The 23,530-nt window shown below is 32.9% G+C and overlaps 1 protein-coding gene and 1 long non-coding RNA gene across 2 annotated transcripts; both read left to right on the top strand.

Annotated features, from left to right (window-relative positions):
* Positions 1-405: 405 nt before the first annotated feature.
* Positions 406-2,256, top strand: LOC120082058 (AP2/ERF and B3 domain-containing transcription repressor RAV2-like). The gene has a single exon (XM_039037278.1). It carries the CDS (start codon positions 938-940, stop codon positions 1,982-1,984), a length of 1,047 nt encoding a protein of 348 aa, XP_038893206.1. The 5' UTR covers positions 406-937; the 3' UTR covers positions 1,985-2,256.
* Positions 2,257-13,543: 11,287 nt separating this feature from the next.
* LOC120081237 lies at positions 13,544-17,840 on the top strand. Its single transcript, XR_005482730.1, has 3 exons — positions 13,544-13,732; positions 14,476-16,311; positions 17,558-17,840. It is a non-coding gene; the product is annotated as an uncharacterized LOC120081237 (long non-coding RNA).
* The last annotated feature ends 5,690 nt before the right edge of the window (positions 17,841-23,530 follow it).

The raw sequence follows: 23,530 nt of genomic DNA, 5'->3' as shown, positions 1-23,530 counted from the left end.
AAACGAATGAGAAGAAGCCACGGTGGAATTAGGGGTTTAGTTTGGAGTTTAGTGGGATTTGCAAAGGGAAGAGCCTATCCAAATCCAATCCCTGTGAAACTCAAGCCCCACTTCCCCCATCCTAGTGGGAACTCATATTTCTCTATTTAAATAGTACCTTCTGGTACCGACACTTGGACGCTTCCCATTTCCCTATTTTTTTTCCTTTTACAATAATATACCCTAACAGGAAAATTCAATTTTCATTCGAAATTACTGAGAATTTACTGGTGGGATATTGTGAATAGGAAAAATAGGACAATGGATGATGGGGATGATTTTTTTTTTTTTTTTTTTGGAGGGGGTGGGGGGATAGGGTAATAAATAGAAAAAAAGAAAGGGTTAAAAAGAGGTAAGATTCTGATTGGTACTAACAAAAGCAAACAGCAAATAATAGAGCGGATATTGATGAAAGATGAAGTAGATGCAGGCGGCAGCAGCAGCAGCAGTATCAGATAAGATACATTCCACATGGAGAAATTTCTTTTTATTTTTTTATTTTATTTATTTAAAAGTAATTAAAATAAAAATAGAGCAGCAAAATTCAGGGGGGATGAACTTAAAGAAAACACGGTCCAGGGTCATGTGAACCCCATCAACTTGTTTCAACTGGACCCCACTTCTCTCTCATCCTCATAGAGTTGACCCATTTTTTCCAAATTTATTCATTTTTCTTTTTTTCCCTTCATTTTTATTCCATCATCTTCTAAATATGCGTTTCTAATTGGGTAGCTTTTTATTATTTTTATTTTTTTTTAAAAAAACGTAGACTTACCAAAAGAAAAATTTAAAGTCCACCCACCTATATAAATCCACCCTGCCCTAACACGCCTTTCCAGTTCATTCCCATACTCTCCCTTTTCCTTTTTTATTTTCTCCGTTTCTAATTTCCAAAAATATGGATGGAATTTGCATTGACGAAAGCGCTTCCACTGAATCTCAATCCCCGGTGGTTAAATCTCCGCCGCCGGAGACCAGTCTCTGCCGCGTCGGGAGTGGCGTCACCAGTGTAGTTCTGGATTCCGACTCCAGCGGCGGCGGAGTTGAAGCGGAGTCACGGAAATTACCGTCGTCTCGTTACAAAGGAGTGGTCCCACAGCCGAACGGCCGATGGGGGGCACAGATTTACGAGAAACATCAAAGAGTATGGCTGGGGACATTCAACGAAGAGGATGAAGCAGCACGTGCCTATGACGTGGCTGCTCAACGTTTCCGTGGTCGTGACGCCGTTACCAATTTCAAACCATTATCACACGGCGGTGAAGAAGACGACGTCGTATCCGCTTTCCTCAACTCTCATTCCAAGGCGGAGATCGTCGACATGCTACGTAAGCACACTTACCTAGATGAACTCCACCAAAGCAAACGAAACGCTGGGTTATCCGGTTCGGATCGGAAACGAAACCTTTTGTTATCCGGGTCGGGTAATGAACCGGAAGCCGCTCGTGAACTTCTATTCGAAAAAGCCGTTACCCCAAGCGATGTGGGGAAATTGAACCGTTTAGTTATACCAAAACAACACGCCGAAAAAAATTTCCCTCTCCAAACCGGTTCGACCGCTTCCTCTAAAGGTCTATTGCTGAACTTTGAAGACGGAGGAGGTAAAGTTTGGCGGTTCAGGTACTCGTATTGGAATAGTAGCCAAAGCTATGTGCTGACCAAAGGATGGAGCCGGTTCGTGAAAGAAAAGAATCTAAAAGCCGGTGACATTGTTAGCTTCTTGAAATCGACCGGACAAGATAAACAGCTTTACATTGAATGGAAGGCACGAAAGGCTTCCATTACAACCGGGTCCGATATGAACCCGGTTCAGACCGTTAGACTGTTTGGAGTTGACATTATCAAAGTTTCGCCGAATAGTGTGTGTAATGAGAAGAGGAGGATAGAATTGGAATTTCTCGCTTTACAATGTACAAAAAAACAAAGGGTTGTCGGAGCATTGTAACGTACATATTTTCCTTTCCTTTTTTTTTTTTTTTCCTTTTGAAATTTATTTTATTTTAGTTTTTTTTTTTTTGCTCCTGCTAATTTCTTGGAGGTGTTTTGTTTTGGGAAATTAAGGATGATGATGAAGAAGAAGGGGGTGGAAATGAGTTGGTGTATGATTCCAAAGAAGTGAGAGAAAAGAATTGTATAAAAGAGAAAATTTGCAGACGAATTAAAAAGCCTGAATTTTTAGGTTAATTATATATACAAAATTTAACCTACTTGTTTGATTATTTATTTATTTTTCTGAGTAAATGGTTTTTTTTTTTCGAATTTCTTAGCAAATTGGCAAAGTCATGAAAAAATTAAACGGTACTATTTTAACTAAAAACAAAAAAGTTAGAGTTGAAGTGCGTGTGAAGATGATGAATGAAATGAATATTATCGATTAATTGAATTGTTATTGATTAGGCAAAAATCCAGAATTAGAGATTGATGGTTTATAAAGATTTGGTTCTATTATTTTATGGTATTAGATTATGAAGCAAAACCATCTTCTATTTATTTATTTATTTGTAGTTGGTTTTGAATATCTTTCTAAAAGGAAAGGTTATGAGAACTAATCTAGATCTTGATTTTACTTAAAAGTTTTCTAATTTCCCATTTGAATGTGCTGTCTATTCCCATGTATATCAATCATTTCCAATTCTTTTCTTTATCCATAGATTTTGATGTTTTATGTTATTGTCTTTCTAATTTTGGAAGATTTTCAAAAATCTCATTCTATGGTATAAAATGCTCTATTATTCCTACTTTTTTTTAAAAAAAAGAAAAAGAAAAAAAAAAGAAAAAGAAAAAAGAGGTATGAAAAGAATAGCAGGAAATTAGTGGAATATAATAGGTATCTAGAGATTAATAAATGGTAAAATGAAGATTATTGTGGTTGAATATGAAAATGTTCAAGTTGAATAAAGAATCATTGCTTTTAAAAACAAATGTAAAATCAATATCTGAAAGAAAAAAAAGAAAAAATAGTTCAAGTTGTAGCAAACTGACAAACTCACTCTCAATCACAACTTTGCCTCTTCCAAAACGCGTTCATCCTTCATCAAAATTGGACCACTTTTCCACATTCAAACTCTTCATTCTTTTCCTGTTTTATTTTTATTCTTTGAGTTTGAAATTTGTGGCTAAAAAAAATAAATAAATAAACATTGAACTTTCAAAATGCATTTTTCGCGTTACGACGTGACAATTAATATCTAAAAATTAGAAATCATACTTGATATTATAAGGTTAATAATAATTAGTTGTATGGTAATATGTATGTACTTCATTCTTTAGAAGTTGGAAGTTCAATCCTCCATCCGTGTATTTATTGTACTAAAAAAATGAAAAAAAAAGTTATTACCATTTATTTTATCTCAAAAGATATTTGTGAAAAAACTATTTACAATTTACCTAACTAAATTTTATACTAATAATTTGTCATGAATGTTGTTGTAAATATTGTAAGGTAGGTATTTCATATTTTACACATTAGAAGTCACACAAATTCCATCTTAATTAACAAAAAACAATTTTCTAATAATACATTTTTTTGGAAATTTGTAAAGTGGAGCTAAATGCATAATTAGAATCTATTCCAAAGTTGAAGGTATTATTCTCTATAATTTAGACCATGTTTGGTAATCATTTTTTTTTAATTTTTGAAAATGAAGCATATAATCTATCATTTTCTTGCCATGGTTTGCATCTTTTTTTAAGTACAATAGTTGAATTTATAACCAAAGTCTAAAAACAAAAATAAGTTTCTAGAAATTACTTTTTTTAGTTTTCAAATTTTGACTTAATTAGTTCAAAAAACATAGGTAGACAGTAGATAGCAAAATAATAAGAAATCCAGAGGTGGAACCTTGGAAGGGAATATTTGTAGAATTATTTTTCAAAAACTAAAAATAAAACTAAATGATTGTCATTTTAGTGTTTTTTTTTCTTTTCACAGTTTCATCTTTTGTTTTTTTCTTATCATAAAAGTTTTACTTTAGAGTGAATATTAAATGAGATGCATACCGTATGATCTTATTAATTTTTGAAAATGACATATGGCCAACTATTCTACGTGAATCGTTGAATATGTTAGTAGTTGTGACGTACGAATAAAAATCATCAAGGAAACAGAATATATAACACCTACATTTAAATTTATACCTCCTTCTTCTATTTCTTTTTCTTATTACCAATTTTATTTTTTTTTATTTCTACACTATTATTTTCCATGTTTCAATATTTCGTCTCCAGTGTTTTCAATTAATGTGTTTTAACTATTATTTTAAATAAAATTAACTGCATCACACTTGGATAAGTATTATTATTTTTCACCTTAAATTTGAAAAAAGTATTTGCAATTTTTTCTCTATGATAATAAGTTCTCAATTTGAGATTTTAGTTTTAAAAATATAAATTGATTGGAATTTGGAAATAAGGAGACCACTTTTATTTATTAATTTGTGTGTCGTTATATTATTTTCAACGCGTATAGTTGTGTAATCTTATGAAGGGACTTCGAAAAAAAGAAGCAAATACGGGTGGAAACTCAGTTTCCACTCTCGACCCATGTGATGTGCTACAATCATCCAAGTAAAAAGTGCAAAGAAAACCGGTATAGAGTTTAATTTTTGTTGAATTTTATGAATTTTTGATAAAATGATAGAATCATTACTTTTTTTTTTTTTTTTCACTCAAAACGTAATATTATTTAAATTAATGAGATTCATTTTTTCATTAATCAAACATACAAAATGACGTAAATCCACCATTTTTCTTATAAATAGTCTAATATGTTAAAAATATTACATAAATGTAAAGTCCACAAAGTTATACTACGCCTTTAATTTCTAACATTTTTTTAATTAAAAAAGATCGAAAAAACTGGAAATCATGTGCTTAAAGTAGTTTTTTTTTTTTTTTTTTCTTTCTAAATTTTGGTGAAAAATGGATTTTTGTTTGGATTTTTTAAAATTTATTACAGTTTTTTCATGTCGTTAATTCATGACGGAAAATAAGAGGCACTAAATGTAGGAATCGAAAAGGTACTATTTTGGTACGAAAAAACATGAAATTTCAGATTTTTTTTCTTTTTTTACTATTTTGACTTTTTTTGTAATCAATTTATGATTAGAATTAACAGTCATGAAAGAGCGACAATTTTTTAGAGTCATTGAATTGAAAAGTGAAAAAAGCGATTTTGGTGGGAAAAGATAGAAATTTTGAAATTTTCAACTTTGTGATTATTTTTTTGTGCCATCAATCCATGACTTATATTAATTATCATTAAAGAGCATTAAATAGAAAACTAGTTATGGTATTAGGTAAATTAATTTTAAACTATAAAAATATTAATAGTACTTAGTAAATTTTATTTTAAACTAAAAAAAAATTAGTTACAATGTTTAGAAAATTAATATTAAGTTGATGTAATTTAATGTTATGAATTAAAGTAAATAATTTTAAATTTTTACTTTTAGTAGATTTTTTTCCTCTTTATGGCAAGGTTAGACACTAGTCCACTCCAACACCAACAGTGACATAAATGTAACATCTCGAGTTTTTGGTATTTTTTTTAAAATTAATTATCTTAAATAATTTAGAGAGAAGATTGATAAAAAGATTGATAAACAGAAAAGGAGTTAATTTGTTAAAAGATTTGAAATTTTAAGAGGATAAAGGAAAATATTTAAATTAAGATTTGTATTTAATATTTAGGCTAAATTATACAAAATACTCTTCAACTTTACACTTTATGTAAAAAAAAATACCCTTGAACTTTCAAAACTTCCAATTATAACTTTAAACTTTTAAAAAGAGTTAAAAAATATCCGCACCATTAGCTTTGGATGAATTTGTTAGTGTTTTGTTTCAAAAATACCCTTGAACTTAAAGAAAAGTTAAAAAATATCCTTACTGTAAATAAACAAAAACCGTTAATACCTTGTTGCAAAAACACCTCTAAACTTTCAAAATGTTGCATTAGTAACTTGTTTATAAATATATATATGTGTATGTCTATATATATTATATTATATTAAAGTACATAAATGTTAGGTCATAGGTTGAAGTAGATGAGAGGGAGGTAATAAAAGAGGGAGACAATGACCTAACATAACACCTCATTGCCTCCCTCTTTTATAACCTCCCTCTCATCTACTTCAACCTATGACCTAACATTTCTATACTTTCTCTATTTTTCTCTCCTCTTACTCTCCTTCTTGTTAATTGTTTCACCTTTGTTTATTTGATAAAAAAAGGTTCTCTTCATTTAAGGTACATAGATTATAAAGAAAATAAAGTGAACAACGGAAGCACCGCACCAAGGGGAGCTTCAGATTGTTGGGGTTGATGCCTTAAATCTCGTAGGGTCTCATAGTTTGTAATTGTAATGTACACATTTTATTTATGCAATAAAATATATGTGATTTTTATTTCAAAATTAGTTACATTAACCACAAACCAATAAACTAATATCCAATGTTATCTTTGTAGCTTTAATATGTATGTAGAGACATACAGGTGGATCATGTTTAAGTGATAACCTAAATGGTCTATAGTAGAAGTATAAGACTGGATACCTTGTCCTGATGACACTACGCATCACACCCCACCCCAGATCACCCTCTTAGCCTAGGAAAGTGCGTGACTGCAGCAGTTATCAACCATTTGGCTGACATTTACTACCTACTAACTCTTGCAGAATAACTCTGATACCAAAATATACATATATAGCAGAATGTCTTTAGGCCAAACATTTATTAATTCAGAAGCATAACATATTTAGAGTCATTACAACACTAGATTCATAAGTCCCAAGCCCAAAAACCCTAGTCCCTATATGAACAACAGTAACATGTGTACAATATTTACAGTAACCACCTAAACAGATGGGTTACAATTCTCTTTATCCTTTAGTGGCAGAGCAGATGCAGAGCTTATCTTCTGAGGATTTGACCGCTACCTGTGGGGAGGGAAGGAAAACATTTGAAAACGGGGTGAGCTTGCTAGCCTAGTGAGTGACTTAATAAAGATAATTGATTCTCATGCAAAATTTCAATAAAGAGTTTAATTGTAATATAAACTTTCTACAGTACCTTGTACCGCAATATAAACATTTTCCAAGCATAAAGCATATAAAGTTGTTTTAATCATAAAATATTAAAACTTTTTCTCAATTGAGAATAATCCCACTGTGGGTAAAAACAATCCCAACACCAACTGCTAGTCAAGAGAGAACCCTTTTGCTCAATCTCTGACTCTAACTACCTACGTGCACGTGGTCATACTACATACCGTCATACCTTAGGTACTTCTGCTCAGATACCTTCTCAAATGTCCTTCAGTATCGAGCTACTAGGATACCTTCTCAAACGTCCTTCAGTATCCGGTTGGTTTGGTACATTCTCAAACGTCCTCTAGTACCAATAGATACCTTCTCAAATGTCCTTCAGTATCTACTTAGGCAGATACCTTCTCTAATGTCCTTCGGTATCACGTTTTAAGTAAAACTAGTCATAAATGACTTTCTTTAAAGCAAGTAAAGTATAACACATAAAAACATAGCTTTAAAGATACAAACACATGCTGGGTATATTTAACACATATAAATAGCTTTTCAACAAACTTCCCACTCATGGTTCGCTTGGAAATCATTTTATAACTAGTTGGCATAAGAATAATCTTCTTTAAAACATGCTTTCTATAAAACATTATAATTCAAACATTTTAGTCAAAATTTTTTAGTCACTCACCTCGATCGCTTAAGAACTTTTCACTCTAGTAGTTCCTTTTCTACCTCGGGTTCCCTTTTTCACCCCTAGAATCCATATTGAAATTTCAGCTAAGATTACTCATAGTTATAAACATTATTTTAAGATACTCCCTTCTACAAACATATTCTAAAATGTCTCAGAAAGCTTACCCTAAAATATGAGCTTAAAACTCTTCGTGGTTTGGCCAGAATCTCAAAATTTTCAAGACTGGCCCAAGCTTATTCGACAGCCTGACCCTTTTGTCTTCTTCTCAGTTTCCAGCCCGATCAATTCGAGATTTTCTCGGGCATCCCTACCCTGAAAATTAGACTTCAAGAGCTTTTAGGTGGATTTAGAATCACTCCAAAAGCACTAGTAAATTCGGAGAACTCCTCGTCCCAAATTGATACTGCTTTTCAGGCTTCACTGTCCAATGCGTCCTCTTTGAAATTCTATGATCAATGCATGGATTTTGGCCTCAACGCAAGGTTTGCTCAACTCTCCCACTCTTTTTTAATGTATTTTTGAATTATGATCTGAAAATGAAGCCTTTTGGCCCTATTTATAGGCGTCCAAACCTTCTCCAAAGTCGACACCTTCTACTTGGCTGCATGTTCAAGTGTTTCGTCCTCACACCAACAATGCAATTCTTTGATCAACGTAATCTAAGTGTCCTTCTCCTATGTAGCCAACACATGAGCTTCTAATCTGATGGAACCACCTCAAATTCTTAAGGCTTAAGGCTTCCTCCCAAGAAGACACATGATTTGATGATGTTTTCTTGAAGATCTCATCCTTTATATGCATTCAACTCTTGGATGTTCAACGCATAGTCCATAATCAATTCATAGGCTATAATCAATGCATAGCAAGCCAGCTCACTACCATCGCAATCCAACTTAGCCATCGAAAGAGACATCCATCACCAACGCATAGGATGGCCGCTATTCCTCGACGCATGGCTCATTAGGTATCATCGCACGACTTGCTTGGCATGGGCGCATGGTGCTTGGCATAGGCGCTGGCCACTTGACACATGGGCGTGCTATATAGGCGCTGGCCATCGTTCACTTGCTCGGCCGCATGGGCGTTCTCGATCGTATGGACGTGCTCGATAGGGTGCTTCGACGCATGGGTTGTGCACTTGGCATGGCCGCCTGGCGCATAGGCAGAGGCGCTTGGCTGGCCGCTCGACGCATTGGGCAAGGGTGCTTGGCTTCGACCGCTCGATGCATGGGCTGCCTTCCAACGCATGCCTTGCCTACCTTTGTTCCTTCTAATGCATCACCTCCATCTTTCTTCCTTCAACTGCATGCCATCACCAACAACCCTTCCAACGCATCAACACAATCCTTTCAACGCATTGGTCTCTTCTAATGCATCCATTATCTAACGCATCCAACGTATCCAACGCATCCATCATCCAATGCATCCAATATATAAGGTTATATATAATACCATACTACGTACCGTCATACCTTAGGTACTTCTGCTCATATACTTTCTCAAATATCCTTCAGTATCGAGCTACTAGGATACCTTCTCAAATGTCCTTCAGTATTTGGTTGGTTTGGTACCTTCTCAAACGTCCTCCAGTACCAATAGATACCTTCTCAAATGTCCTTTAGTATCTAGTTGGGCGGATACCTTCTCTAATGTCCTTCGGTATCACGTTTTAAGTAAAACTAGTCATAAATGACTTTCTTTAAAGCATGTAAAGTATAACGCATAAAAACATAGCTTTAAAGATACTGACACATGCTGGGTATATTTAACACATATAAATAGCTTTTCAACAAACTTCCTACACATGCATGCGTTTAGAATATAACTCATGGTTTGCTTGGAAATCATTTTGTAAAACTAGCTGGCATGAGAATAATCTTCTTTAAAACATGATTTCTATAAAACATTATAATTTAAACATTTTAGTCAAAATGTTTTAGTCACTCACCTCGATCGCTTAGGAACTTTTCACTCTAGTAGTTCCTTTTCTACCTCGGGTTCCCTTTTTCACCCCTAGAATCCATATTCAAATTTCAACTAAGATTACTTATAGTTCTGAATCTTATTTTGAGATACTCTCTTCTATAAACATATTCTAAAATGTCTCAGAAAGCTTACCCTAAAATATGAGCTTAAAAATTCTCGTGGTTTGGGTGGAATCTCAAAATTTTCAAGACTGGCCCAAGCTTATTCGACAGCCTGACCCTTTTGTCTTCTTCTCAGTTTCCAGCCCGATCCCTTCAAGGATTTTTTCTGACAGCCCTACCTTGAAAACTAGACTTCTAGAGATTTCAGGTGGCTTTAGAATCACTCCAAACGCACTAGTAAATTGGAAGAACTTCTCGTCCCAAGTTGATGCTACTTTCTAGGCTTCACTGTCCAATGCGTCCTCTTTGAAATTCTATGATCAACGCATAGATTTTGGCCTCAACGCAAGGTTTGCTCAACTCTCCCACTCTTTTTAATTTATTTTTGAATTGTGATCTGAAAATGAAGTCTTTTGGCTCTATTTATAGGTGTCCAAACCTTCTCCAAAGTGTCCTACTTGACTGCATGTTCGAGTGTTTCCTCCTCACACCAACAACACAATTCTTTGATCAATGCAATCTAAGTGTCCTTCTTCTATGTAGCCAACACATGAGCTTTCAATCTGATGCAACCACCTCAAATTCTTAAGGCTTAAGGCTTCCTCCCAAGAATACACATGATTTGATGACATTTTCTAGGTGATCTCATCTTTTATATGCGTCTAACTCTTGGATGTTCAACGCATAGTCCATAATCAATGCATAGCCTATAATCAACGCATAAAAAGCCAGTTCACTACCATCGCAATCCAACTTAGCCATCGTAAGAGCCAACCATCACCAACGCATAGGATGGCCGCTCATCCTCGACGCATGGCCCACTAGGTATCATCGCACAGCTTGCTTGGCATGGGCGTATGGTGCTTGACATAGGCGCTGGCCACTCGACGCATGAGCGTGCTGCATAGGCACTGACCATCGCTTGTTTGCTCGGCCACACGGGTGTGCTCGGCAAATTGATGCTCAGCAGGGTGCTTCGACGCATGAGTTGTGCGCTTGGCATGGCCGCTCGGCGCATGGGCAGGGGCTCTTGGCTGGCCGCTCGACGTATTGGGCAAGGACGCTTGGCTTCGACCGCTCGACGCATGGGCTGCCTTCCAACGCATGCCTTGCCTACCTTTGTGCCTTCCAACGTGTCACCTCCATCTTTCTTCCTTCAGCCGCATGCCATCACCAACAACCCTTCCAACGCATCAACACAATCCTTCCAACGCATTGGTCCCTTCCAACGCATCCATCATCCAACGTATCTAATGCATCCAATGCATCCATCATCCAACATATAGGGTTATACTTAGCCAAATTTCCAAAATTTTCCCCAAAAGTCAAACTTCTAAATTTCCTATTTTCTTCTAACTTTTCACCCTTTTTTCTACCATTCCACTATAGTTTCCACATTAACCTACTCACCTCACTGGTCTCAGTAGGGAACATACTAAAGTAGAGAAATTAGGATTCGGGGTTCACACTATGAGTATGACCCGCTTTGTAGATGTTACAATTGTTGTAAAGTGCTACAAATGATCTGATCCTGATCATTTATATGGAGACATGTGAGGGGGGATATTTTATACAAAGGAGTTTGTATAAAACCGAGTTACAAAATGTTTAGTCTCATTATATAATGTCGTTCATAATAGAGACTTTCATTTCACTAGGATGACCATAGGTAACATGACTTGAATCATGAGTGAGTTGTGAACGAGCTTATGAAGGCGGTCCTTCGATTTGTATGAGTGTGAGTGGCCAGATCACCGACTCAACAAGCCTACCATTTTAGGGATTCGTCTAATTGGGAAGCTGGGAATACAACTACACAAGAAGAAATTCACTCATTCCCCAATGTCGAAGCAAGTAGATAAATTGGTCCGTTAATGGTTGATTATGGGGCTTGAACAATGTGGCGTTACACCCTCTCATTGCCTAATAAGGATTAGTCATAATTGGACTATGATTTATTGTTCATTAGAGAGATCAGTGGTACTTAGGGAGTTAGATGTAACTACAGGGGCAGAACGGTAATTTTGATTCAGCTGTACTTACAAGCAGTTTGTGAAGGGTCATCGTACTGTTGACTGATTATATCCAATGAACACAGAAATATATCTGCAGTGCGAATAGTACAACTGACGGTCTTTAGTAGAGTGTTCGACAGTTAACGAATGATGAATAATTTAATTGAACAATTTAATTAAAGGAGTTAAATTAATTATTCATGTACCGTTGGAGCTTCAAGCTACAGGTCCATGAGGTCCCCTCTGTAGCTCAACGGGAATTAATGAGAATCAATTTTTAGATTAATTTGAATTGTTCAAATTAATTGAGAGAATTAATTATATGTGATATAATTAATTTAATCTTATTATATATGATATAATTACTATTATATATATGATACATTGTAATGAAAATTTATTTGTGAGGAAATAAATTTTGAATATGATTCAAATATTAATTATATGTATTATATTTGATTATATGTATTAGAATCTGTAGGTTATGTATTATATTTGATATAACATATAGTTTAATTTATATATATATATATATAAAATATTATAACATAGTTATCATATAAATATATATTAAATTGATTTATTAAAATTAATTAATTAAATTTAATTTATGTTAAAAATCATTTTGGGAGGGAGTTGTTACTCCCTTCCCCTCTTTTCTCTCTAAAGACGTGGTAGTGGAAAGAAAAAGAGAGAAGTTGCTCTTCTTCCTGGTGTGTTCTTCACAAGAGAAAGTGACACAGAAAAGTTATATGAGAAAACCATCTCTTCCTCTCATCTCTCTCAAATCCTTTTTTTTTTTCTAAAATAGTTGAAGCCCACAAAACTTTTAGATTCTTATCTAGAGAATATAGAGAAAACATTCGTGGTGGTGTCCTCACTGACGGTTAGAGGGTTCGAGATTGTTCGTGACAAATTTTGGAGAAGGAATCTGGTGAAGAAGAGTTCTTCAAAGGTAAGGTTTCTTAAACCTTTTCACTTTTCTGCTTTTTTCTATTTTAAAGCATCTTCATTTTTATATTAAATGCATATGTAAAATTTGGGTATTTGGTCCAATCCATGCTTCTGCTCAAGGACCTTCACTGGTTCCTTCACAAACTTATATTTGACTAATTATCGTTTTATTAAGTTTTAAGGAAAGATTTTGATTTTCAAATTTTGTGATTTTGTGGGATTTTATGTTTCAACCTAAAGCTTTAGTTTATATTTTTTTGAAATAAAATTGGTATGAGAATTGGACAAATGGAGAAAAATGAAGGTATTTATGCAAAAAAAGACGATATTATATAATTTATTTTAAAATTAATTATTTTCGAACTCAATAAACTTCAAACAAATTGATCATTATACTAACAGTAGGACCATTTTTAAATTTTTGTTTAGTAAGACTAGGAGTATTAATGCGACTTTTGAAACTTGAACAATATTTTTTAAACAAGTATTAATGGTTTCTGTTTATATATTTATTGTAAGGATATTTTTGAAATAAAATATTAACGATTTTCATTCGAAATTAGCTGTATTCTTGAATTTTTTTTAAAAAAAAATTTAAAAATATTTTTAAAAATTTTGAAAGTTTAATGATATTTTGACACAAAGTGGAGCAATTTGTATAATTTAGCCCAAGCTATATATATCCGTGTGTGCGTGTGTTTGTTGGTTTAAGAAACTAAATAAAAGATTTTACCTCTTCTTCTTTTCACGCCTTAAGCCCCTCAATTGAGCTCTCTCTCAAATCCTCCACGCACAGTCCTACCGCCGCCTGCCGCCGCTTCACTGCTCCACCACCTGTCACCGTCCTTGCACCGATAACTGCGTCGGAACGCTGTGCGTCGTCGATGACTGGATGCTGTCGCTGGTAAATCTCAAACGCCCTCAAAATTTTTGTTGCGTTAGTCTCTCTTTCACATCCACCTTTTCTACACCGTTACTAGTCGCCCACGACCGTCACTGTTGTTCCCTTCTCTGACCAAACCTCCTGCTCTGTTTGTGGGAAGAATTTTGTAAGTTTTAGGGTAGTGGGCTGCGTCTTCATGAAGATTGTCTATACGTTTTTGTTCGTTGTTTTTTTCAATGTATTCTCTTGTTATTTGTACTGATATTTTTACTACAGCACCCAAATTTTCCAGAACATGTCTTATAAAGCTAGCAACATTCACAAAATATTTGGAATTGAGTCCATATCAACGGTTCTTTGCTGTTCGCAGGTGGAAGGAATGGATATTCCTAACTTTTGTGTTGTTCTCTATCACTTTGAGCGTTTATTTATAATAAGTATTCTTTTATGGGAAAAACAAGATTTTGGTGTTTCACCCTTCTCTCAAATTTTTTTATACTAGCTTAGCATTGTGGAGTCTTGGATATTCATAGTATATATATGGAATCATACTATTAGCTAGGAACAAGAATGGTAGATCCGATGATATCCATCTGATTAACTAATAAGGATTTTTAATAATATACCTTGCACATCAAAATACCTGGAAATGAGAAATGTAGATAGGCCGGGGATAATTAAATATATATTTCTCTTGTATAACATGACCCATTCTTTCCAAATTTGCTAGTAAGATTGTTTGTTTCAATAGCTTATAATTTCAGGTTCCACAAAGCAATGTTGATGCCACATGAAGTTCTAATATTGATATTCCTCCACAATTGGTGAATCCAGATGGAATTGAATTGGAAAAGGATTTGAGCAGGTAGTACTTGTTTATTCATTATGCTGGATGGCTAATGATTTCTCTTAATTCATTTAACTTCATACCCTTCTCGATATTGATGGTTTTCCTCTTTTAAGATTTTGGTTTATATTTCGTGTTTCTACATTCTAGTTTACTCTTTTGTAAGATAATGGGCTAAATTTTCATTTGTTAGAACAATTCATTTAAGTGATGCTTATACACTTTTTAGGTAGTTTTGAGAGTTAAAGTGTCGCTTAGGCACTTTTTAGGAACTTTATATGTGTTTTTCAAGGTTAAAATGACATTTATGCACTTTTAGATTGTTCCAGAGTTAAAGTACCACTTAAGAACTTTTTATGGGGTTTTGAGAGTCAAAGCAACATATAACAATCATCAATGAAACATACTTTTTAAATTGTTTTTAGAGTTAAAGTATCATTAGATGTATTTTTCATAGTAAAAAAGACACTTGGCCACATTTTTTTTACTTTTTAGGTAGTTTTGAGAGACGAAGTAACACTTGTGAACCTTTTTGAAGCGTTATATGTAGTTTTGAGAATCAATTGTATTTTATTCTTGTGAAGTCTATTTGAATGTTGAATACAATTTGATGTTTTGATTTTCTTTGAAATGTACACAAATATTTATAGGTTTTGACCAAAAATGTTATGAATAGTCTTGTTCTTGTTGATCAATGGCTTCTAGACTGTTGGTTTCTGGAAATCTGGTAGAGTTTTGCACTTTGATCTTTTGATATATTCACTATTCATTTGATGAGATGTTTCTGAAGGAGTAAAGAAGCTAATTTTTGTTTGTTTGTTCAATCAACCATGATCTTATCTTCCCTTGTACTATTGTTGGCTATTGTGATCAGGTGGTTGTTATTGAAATGGATGCATTTTATCGCCTTTTAGTTTGTCATTTCTTCCTCAAATCTTTTAAGTTCTATACTTGTTAATTTTAAAATGAACCCAGTTTTCTTTGATTTCAGATTATATACCCGTTGATTTTTTTTTAAAAAAAATTATTTTTTAGCATTAAACTCGACAAGTCTTGATGTCACTAATAAGGTACAAGTTTCACTTTTCTTTTTCTTTTTTAAAATTTCAGTTGATTTTTTTGCTCATTAGAGAATCCATACTTCTAACAAAATTGTTTCAGATAATAGGTCAACTTTGAAGAAATATATTCCATTCACGTGTACAAGATTTCCTCGACAGGAGGGGAGATTAATGTTTGTTATTATGATTTTACTTTTATTTGAAAGAAATAACTTTATGGCTTATGTAAGTAGAGTGTAGTAAATTGTTTGAGAAAGTTGTCACTCTTGCTGTTATACCACTCACTTTTGCCATTTGAGTTTTGGAGTATGGTTATTAGATTTATTTGCTTATTACTGTTCTTTATTTTAGATTTCTTATCAACAAGTTTAGGATCATTTTCTTATCATTTTCATGTAAGGTTGTTAAGTTTTATTGTTATAATTTGATTAGTTATTTATGTTCATGATAGTTTTGTTGTTGTATCTTACAAAAGTTTGAAAAGGTTATTTATATGATTATTTTCATGGGGCTTGTAATGTGAGTTTAAACTTATTTTTGTGATTATATTGAGTCTTGTACGCTTAAACTTTCATTTAACCTATGAATATTGTTATCATTTTTTACATTGATGGATTAGGTTGAATTCTAAAATGAATGTTGTGATTTTTATTAGGTCTTGCATAAATCCATTGAAGTAAAGAAACCGTCAAGTAAGTTATTTATATGTGTTTTTTTAGATAGTGCTAACTTTTTTTTTTTGGCACTAATTAGTTTCTTTGTAAATAACTTAACCAAAGTTTGGTTACAAGTTTTCTTGTATATATTTTCTTCGTATAATTGACTAAAATCTTATTGATATATATGAAAGTTTATATTTATGTTTGTGTACATATTTTGTGTCAAAATTGGATGAAATATAAGTGTAATGACATGTGTAAATCAAATAATTATCCATATTATAAGCATTTTTTTTTTTTGAGATTTCACAAATGTCATGAGATGTACTAATGTGACATTTGAATAGTGTCATTAATTGGACTTCAATGACTACAAATAATTGTCAATGTACGAAATTTAATGATGTTTAGAAAATGTTGTAATTAAGGTATTATTAACATTGTAAACATGTCATTATTAAAATTTTTTTGACATATGTTTAGTATCAAGGAAAAAGTTTAATTAATAGAAAAAATCAATTTTAGATCTTTTATTGACAATGATAAAATGTATAGAAAATGATAAAGGATAGATATTAAATGTCAATAAATGTTTATTGAAACATTGACAGAGTTGAAAAGTCACGAAACAATCAATAATGAAAGATAATAATACACTTTTTTTTTATGGTGGATTCGAACTCTAAAAAAAAAAAGTTAAGAAATATGCTAATGACAATTTTTTATAGTCATGAAAATTAGTTTTTGTTGTAATTTTCACATGGAGTTAGATAATTTGTTTGAAGACCTTTCATAATAGATGAATAATTTTAAGAACATAACTACCATAACATATTCCTAAGAAACAATTAAATGGAAAATACTCATTAATGATGATATATTTTGTAATTAATGATTAATAAAAATAAAAAATTAAATGACCAATTGGATAGGTATGAGAGGAGATCGCTATGATCGTTATTGTATCTGTATCAACGAGATGCGACAAAGTGGAATTTTTTAAATAATGTTATTTTAATAATTATTAACAAAAATAGGAAAAAAAATATGTGTTTAAATCGTGTAACCGGTATACGATTACCCCTAAATCGTGTATCTGGTACATGACTTCCTTGACATAGCACGCGCAGACTGCCACATGGACAGTCATGCAGCGTTGACCAGTCCACGATTACCCTAAGTCGTGTATTGGTTACACGACATAGTAGTCTCATAAACCCATGCAACCCCTTCCTCTTCCACCCATCTGAAGTTTTCTCCCTTTCTTCCTCCCTCACAGCTGTTGCTCGCCAACTCCGCTGCCGTTCATTGATCGTTGTCGCCGTCTCCGATCTTCTTGCTGTTACCACCGTGAGCCGATCTACTACCCGCCATCTCCGATCTTCTTACTGTTGTTGTCGTCCGTCTTAGGTAAAATTTTTTTCTTTATTGTTTTCCAATATGTGAATTTGTTCCTAAAAAATAGAGATTGCTTCCATAGATCTATCATTTTGTTTTCATTTGGGTTGATTTAAATGTATGATTCATGGATCTACTATTTTGTTTTTATTTGGGTTAATTTAAGTGTATACTTCATAGATCTTAGATTTGGGTTGAATATTATTATTAATATTATTATTATTATTATTATTATTATGTAATTGGACTGTCGAATTTTTTAGGTTTTTTGGACTGATTTTTTTGGACTATTTTTTTGGGCTATTTTTTGAGTTGACTTCTATTATTTTGTTTTTAGGTTATCATAACTTGGATTATGTTTTTAGGTTATCATACTAGTTGAATATCTATCATTTTGTTTTTAGGTTATCATAACTTGGATTTTTCATTTGAATTTGAGTTGATTTAAGAAAATATTTGGATTTCTTAAAAACAAGAAACAAATTTTTTGTCGTATTAACATAATTTTTTTCAACTATAACAGTTGTAAAAATTTGAGTAAATACGTCGATGCGTCCTGAAGATTTAGTCATTCTTGAACCTGGAAATGATGGAGACAGTGATATTGATGTTGAATTTGATGAATTATTTGGAAATGATAGAAGTGGGGAACATGATCTTAAGTTGGTACCGTCAGATATTTTCACCCAAATAGATTGAAAAAGTACTAATTCAACATGTGAACGAGGGTCAATATTGAAGGAAAGGAGTAGATGTGTAGATAATTATAGTTTAATACAAAAAGAAATGTTATTTAATACTAAAGAAGGTTTACAACTTGCTGTAAAAAAATACTGCGTGACAGAACACTATGAGATTGTTGTAATGGAATCAAATCAAGATATTTGGTATGTGAGATGCAAACAGTTGAAGGATGATTGTGATTGGAGGTTACGGGCATGCCGACATAAAACTCATGGGATGTTTAAATCACCAGATTTGAAGGGGAGCACTCTTGTTTGTATTCAAAATTGACAGCTTGATTCAAATTTTATGAGTATCGAAATCCAAAATATGGTTAGAACTGATCCTAGGATACCTGTGGCCCTACTCCAAGAAGCAATTAAAAAACAATATGGTTATAATGTGGCAAGCATTGATTGCTGTGTTTGATTGGTATTTCCTTCCATCTGATATGCTAGGTACGACTATTTTTGGTCGAGTTTTCTGGTCCTTAGGTCCTGCAAGAGAAGGGTTCAAATATTGTAGACCATTAATCTAGATCGATGGAACTCATGTCTACGGAAATTATAAGGAGAAATTATTGACAACCTTATCTATTGATGCAAACAGCCATATATTTTTCCTTAATTTTGCTATTGTTAAAGGTGAAAATTCGTCCAGTTGGTCATGGTTTTTGTGCGCATTGCATGAATATGTTACCCAACGAGATGGTATGTGCTTATTCTGATAGACATAAGGGCATTCTTGCTGCAATTAACAATGAAAAAATTGGTTGGAGTGAACCTAGAGCGTACCATCGATATTGTCTTCGTCATATTGCTAGTAATTTCAGTACGAAATATAAATCAAAGCAATTGAAAGATTTAGTGTTTAAGGCAGGAAATCAACACCAAAGGCGCAAATTCATTCAGTGCATGAAAGAGTTGAAATAATTGAACTCTAAATGGCTTGAATATTTTTCTAATATTGACCTGGAAAAATGGACCTAATCACATGACGGTGGGTACCGCTATGGGTGGATGACAAGCAATTTAACTGAATATATGAATGGTATTTTCAAATGTGCTAGAATGTTACCAATTACTTCCTTGGTTAGGCTAACATTCTATTGCCCAATACTGCATTTTGAACATCAAAGACAAGAGATTAGTGAAACATTTGACCGTGGGGACATGTATACAGAATATGCCATGAGAAAGCTTAAGAGGTGGGAAAAACAAGCATCTGCACACACAGTGACATCTATTGACAGAGAAACTCAAACTTTTGAAGTACAAATTGGCATAAGTATGATTTCTCCTTATAAAGGACAACACACACAAGTTTTGAGCTTGAAAGAAGGAACTTGTTCCTGTAATAAGTGATAGTCATTCAAGATTCCATGTTCTTATGTAATTGCAGTTTGTAATTACATGCGTTTGACATACATACCTCTTAGTGATGAATGTACAAATTGTCACATTTCAAGCCATGTTATGGAAGTCGCTTCTATCCAATACAACAACCAAATTATTGGCCAGAATTATCATTTATAGAAGTTCGTTCAAATGCAGGAATAGGGTTGGCCAAAAAGTACGTGCATTCATATGAAATGGATTGAGAAAGGCAAGCCAAAAAGTTCGATGTACAATTTGCAAGGGAGAAGGACATAACAAGCGTACTTGTCCACAACTTACATTAAGTGCTTCCTCTTTGGGCCATTGATGACTTTGTTATATAATTATATTTTTTATGATAGATTTAAAATTATAGCACCGTAAGTTCAGTTACAGGCCTCAGGTTATCGTCCACTAAATGTCAGGTATTATTTCATTTATATATTTATTTCGTTATCATTTTATGTAAGAATATAAATTAATTATATTTTTTTATAATTTTAGATGGAGTGGTGTATTAGCTGTCTCTGAACAGTCAGCAAATATGTTGCTAGTATACCGACAAATATTTAACAAACTGATGCACAATCAAGTAACAAATGTATATATAAATGAATATTTAAAACTTTTTAGGTGTATAATTACTTTTTTTTTTGTCAGATTAATTGGGCGTCATACATGCAAGATATTTGGTCATCACAACTTAATTATTGTCGTGTTGGTCAAGACATTTGGTTGACCGTTACCATATAGTAGAGTGGCATTATCCAGATCGTGTGTTGAGACAATTCGGTTTGCGACAAGTGGTACCTTTATTATGTTATACACTCCCGACGCTACACCAAATTGATTTGAGAGGTAAGCACAACCAAGATTTAGGGAGAAATAATAAATGGACCAGCTATATCAGATGACTACTTTTCCTAGTACGATTCAATCACAAAGCAATTTATCACACCTGACGGTGCTTACTATTAAGAGATTTATAATGAGACATTTCCCAAATTTATGATATGAATATTATTTAATATTAATTTTTTCATCGTACAAAATAATTTTATTGAAGATATACAACAATATTCAGTATAACACAATTTACTTGGGTTCAATGTGTGACCAAACATTGATTAACATAGAAAGTATTATTCAACGAACAAGACGACTCAATGTTGCTGACACTGATCGAAGACGTATTCGTTGTAGATGACAACAATAACAGGATGAAGCTAATTTAGAGGGACACGAAGACAACCCCTGTGGGGTAAGCGCCAGGGGTCATTTTTAAATTTCATGTAAACTTCTATTTTGAAATTAAAGAACTAATTTTAAATCTTCTTTAGTATCATGAGATTTTTTTTTTATATATATATATATAATTTTTAGAGAGATATACTACTTAATCAAGTCATTTTTTTTAATATGGGTGCAGAATAATTAAGTTTTATTGCAAATTAAATATATAAGTTTAGCAATGAAGAAATTTGTTAGTTAAAACTTTTAAAATTGTCAATACTTTTCAATCCTACCTATTTTTAAAAATTCTTTCCCATCTACCCCATTTTTGTCCTTAGTTTGAAAAAGCACTATATTGTTGAACTTTCTCCGACAAAGCGTTTGGATCATTGTGCAATGTCCTAATCAAATACCTAGTGGCATGATCAAAGCCGATGATCGTAAATTATGTCCTCCATCACGATCTTGAATGAAACTATCCATGGAATCATGAATTTTGTTGGACGTGGAGAAACATTGGGAACCAAAATAGCTTTGTCGTCCATCAAGAAAAGTGTATGGTTGATTGTTTAAACCTTTGTTTTCCTTTTTGTTACTAAAGAAAACTGAAATTTGGGGTTACTAAAGAAAACCCTAAACCGATATTTGAGCAGAGAGAGAAGCAACAATAAGGATGAGAGATGGGGCTATTAGAAACTCACTTGAAGGCGTATTGATCTTGGATCGGAAGCCCATAAGCAAATGAAAGAAGTTAAATGGGCTATTCTTTGGAAGCGTCACCGGGCCAGCCCAATATTGATGTCAACCGCCTGTTTATTGCAATTTGCTCCGGATGGTACTCGCTATTCTCTACCTATTGCCTTTATGGTTTCAACTGAGGTCACAAGAACATCTTGTAGGATAACTTTTAGCCTTGAGTTGCACAACAGGCACAATTTTTCATTTTTAGATAATATAATACTTAATCAAAAGGAATCAAACCAAATTCTAACTTTAATTTGCTTGACATTCGAAAAATTTCTACCCTAAGTCATGTCTGCCCTTTACTTTTGCAGAGTAATATAGTGTGCTAATACAAACTCTTTTAAGTGTTCCTTTCAACATTCCCTTTTTTGTTATCTTTCCTTTCACAAAAAATGGAGTGGAATTAAATTCGACAAAGCTGTTACGTAATCGACAATTAAAGAATACAAAAACGTAAAAAGATCAACACACAAATATACGTGATTTACTAACGGTGTATTAGCTACATCCATAGTTTTTTTAATACAGCAAAAACAGTACCTCTAAAAGTGAGAGAGTTTATATAGCGGTTCATATTAACAAGACCGCATACAAGGTATTCCAACAAAAACTGTTAGTTATAATTTTCCTATACTTAGGTTCTTCCTGATATTTGGAAGAAGTGATACATTTGCAAGAGAGTTGAATTTTTGCTACAACTACTTTAGATAATCAAAATCGCACAATTCCACCCTAATGCATGCATGATCAAACGAGGAGTTCATAAATGAAAGGACCCATGTCACAGGTCATATATATAATACAGTAGATGGCAAGTGGTTACAAAGAAGAAGAGATAATCAAGGGAGTGGCATGAGGAAATGAACATTCTTTCCCCAACAATAGCAACAACATTTGACTACAAAAACTTAACAAAGTTTAATTAAATTAAAACATCATTTTATCGACATTTTAAGCCTTACTTAAAATACGTCCAAACAAGATTTGTTAGGCTACTATCTTAACGCACCATCAATAATTCTATTATAATAAGTGATATAACGTTGATATCAGATACATGAGCAGTACATTGTTAGTGAAATTTGTACCAACTTTATGATTCTTTGTACTACAGCATACATTTAGATGAATAGTTGCAAGTACACATCCAACTTTATTCTTCATTATGATGCCCTGGACTCAATAAAATAAGCAAAATTTTTTAATCTAGAAAAAACCATTTGATTCTATTGTCAGATTCCATTTTAAAACTTCAGGTAGAAATTAGAATATCATCATTAGAGATGTCCACGGACGAGGTCGGAGATGCCATTCTCCATTTCTGTCCCCGTTTCCCATTTCATTTTCCATGGGATCGGGGCGGAGATTCTCTGGAAAAAAATTTTCCTTGTTACTTTTTTTTTATTTAAAAAAAGTCAATTAATTTAAATCACTAATGTGAGCAAATTTTAATTAAATAATTAAATTTATCATTAAATTATTTATTATGGTTAATTTTGAATGACAATTTGAATTTAAAAACAAATTATTCAAATTGCCCTAAAAAAGCTAATTATTTTTTTTAGTAGAAAGAAATAAGTATAAATCAAATTATTCACATATATACTCTATATTTAAACATATTCATTATCTTTCCCAATAAATAATCAAATATGAAATTTAAATGTAATATTTATATAATAATAATAACAACATATCATTAGATAACTATACTAAATAAATAGTTAGTATCTATTTCCCCCACTCCCCATCCCCATTCCCGTTTAGCTCATGCAAAA

The sequence above is a fragment of the Benincasa hispida genome, chromosome 7 (genome assembly GCF_009727055.1).
Source record: "Benincasa hispida cultivar B227 chromosome 7, ASM972705v1, whole genome shotgun sequence".
Taxonomy (NCBI): domain Eukaryota; kingdom Viridiplantae; phylum Streptophyta; class Magnoliopsida; order Cucurbitales; family Cucurbitaceae; genus Benincasa; species Benincasa hispida.
Note: the sequence above shows the minus strand (reverse complement) of the source record. Positions and strands in the feature narration are given on the sequence as shown.

Coding starts and splice junctions, on each gene's coding strand:
- LOC120082058 (XM_039037278.1), top strand. CDS start 938: ATGGATGGAATTTGCATTGACGAAAGCGCTTCCACTGAATCTCAATCC.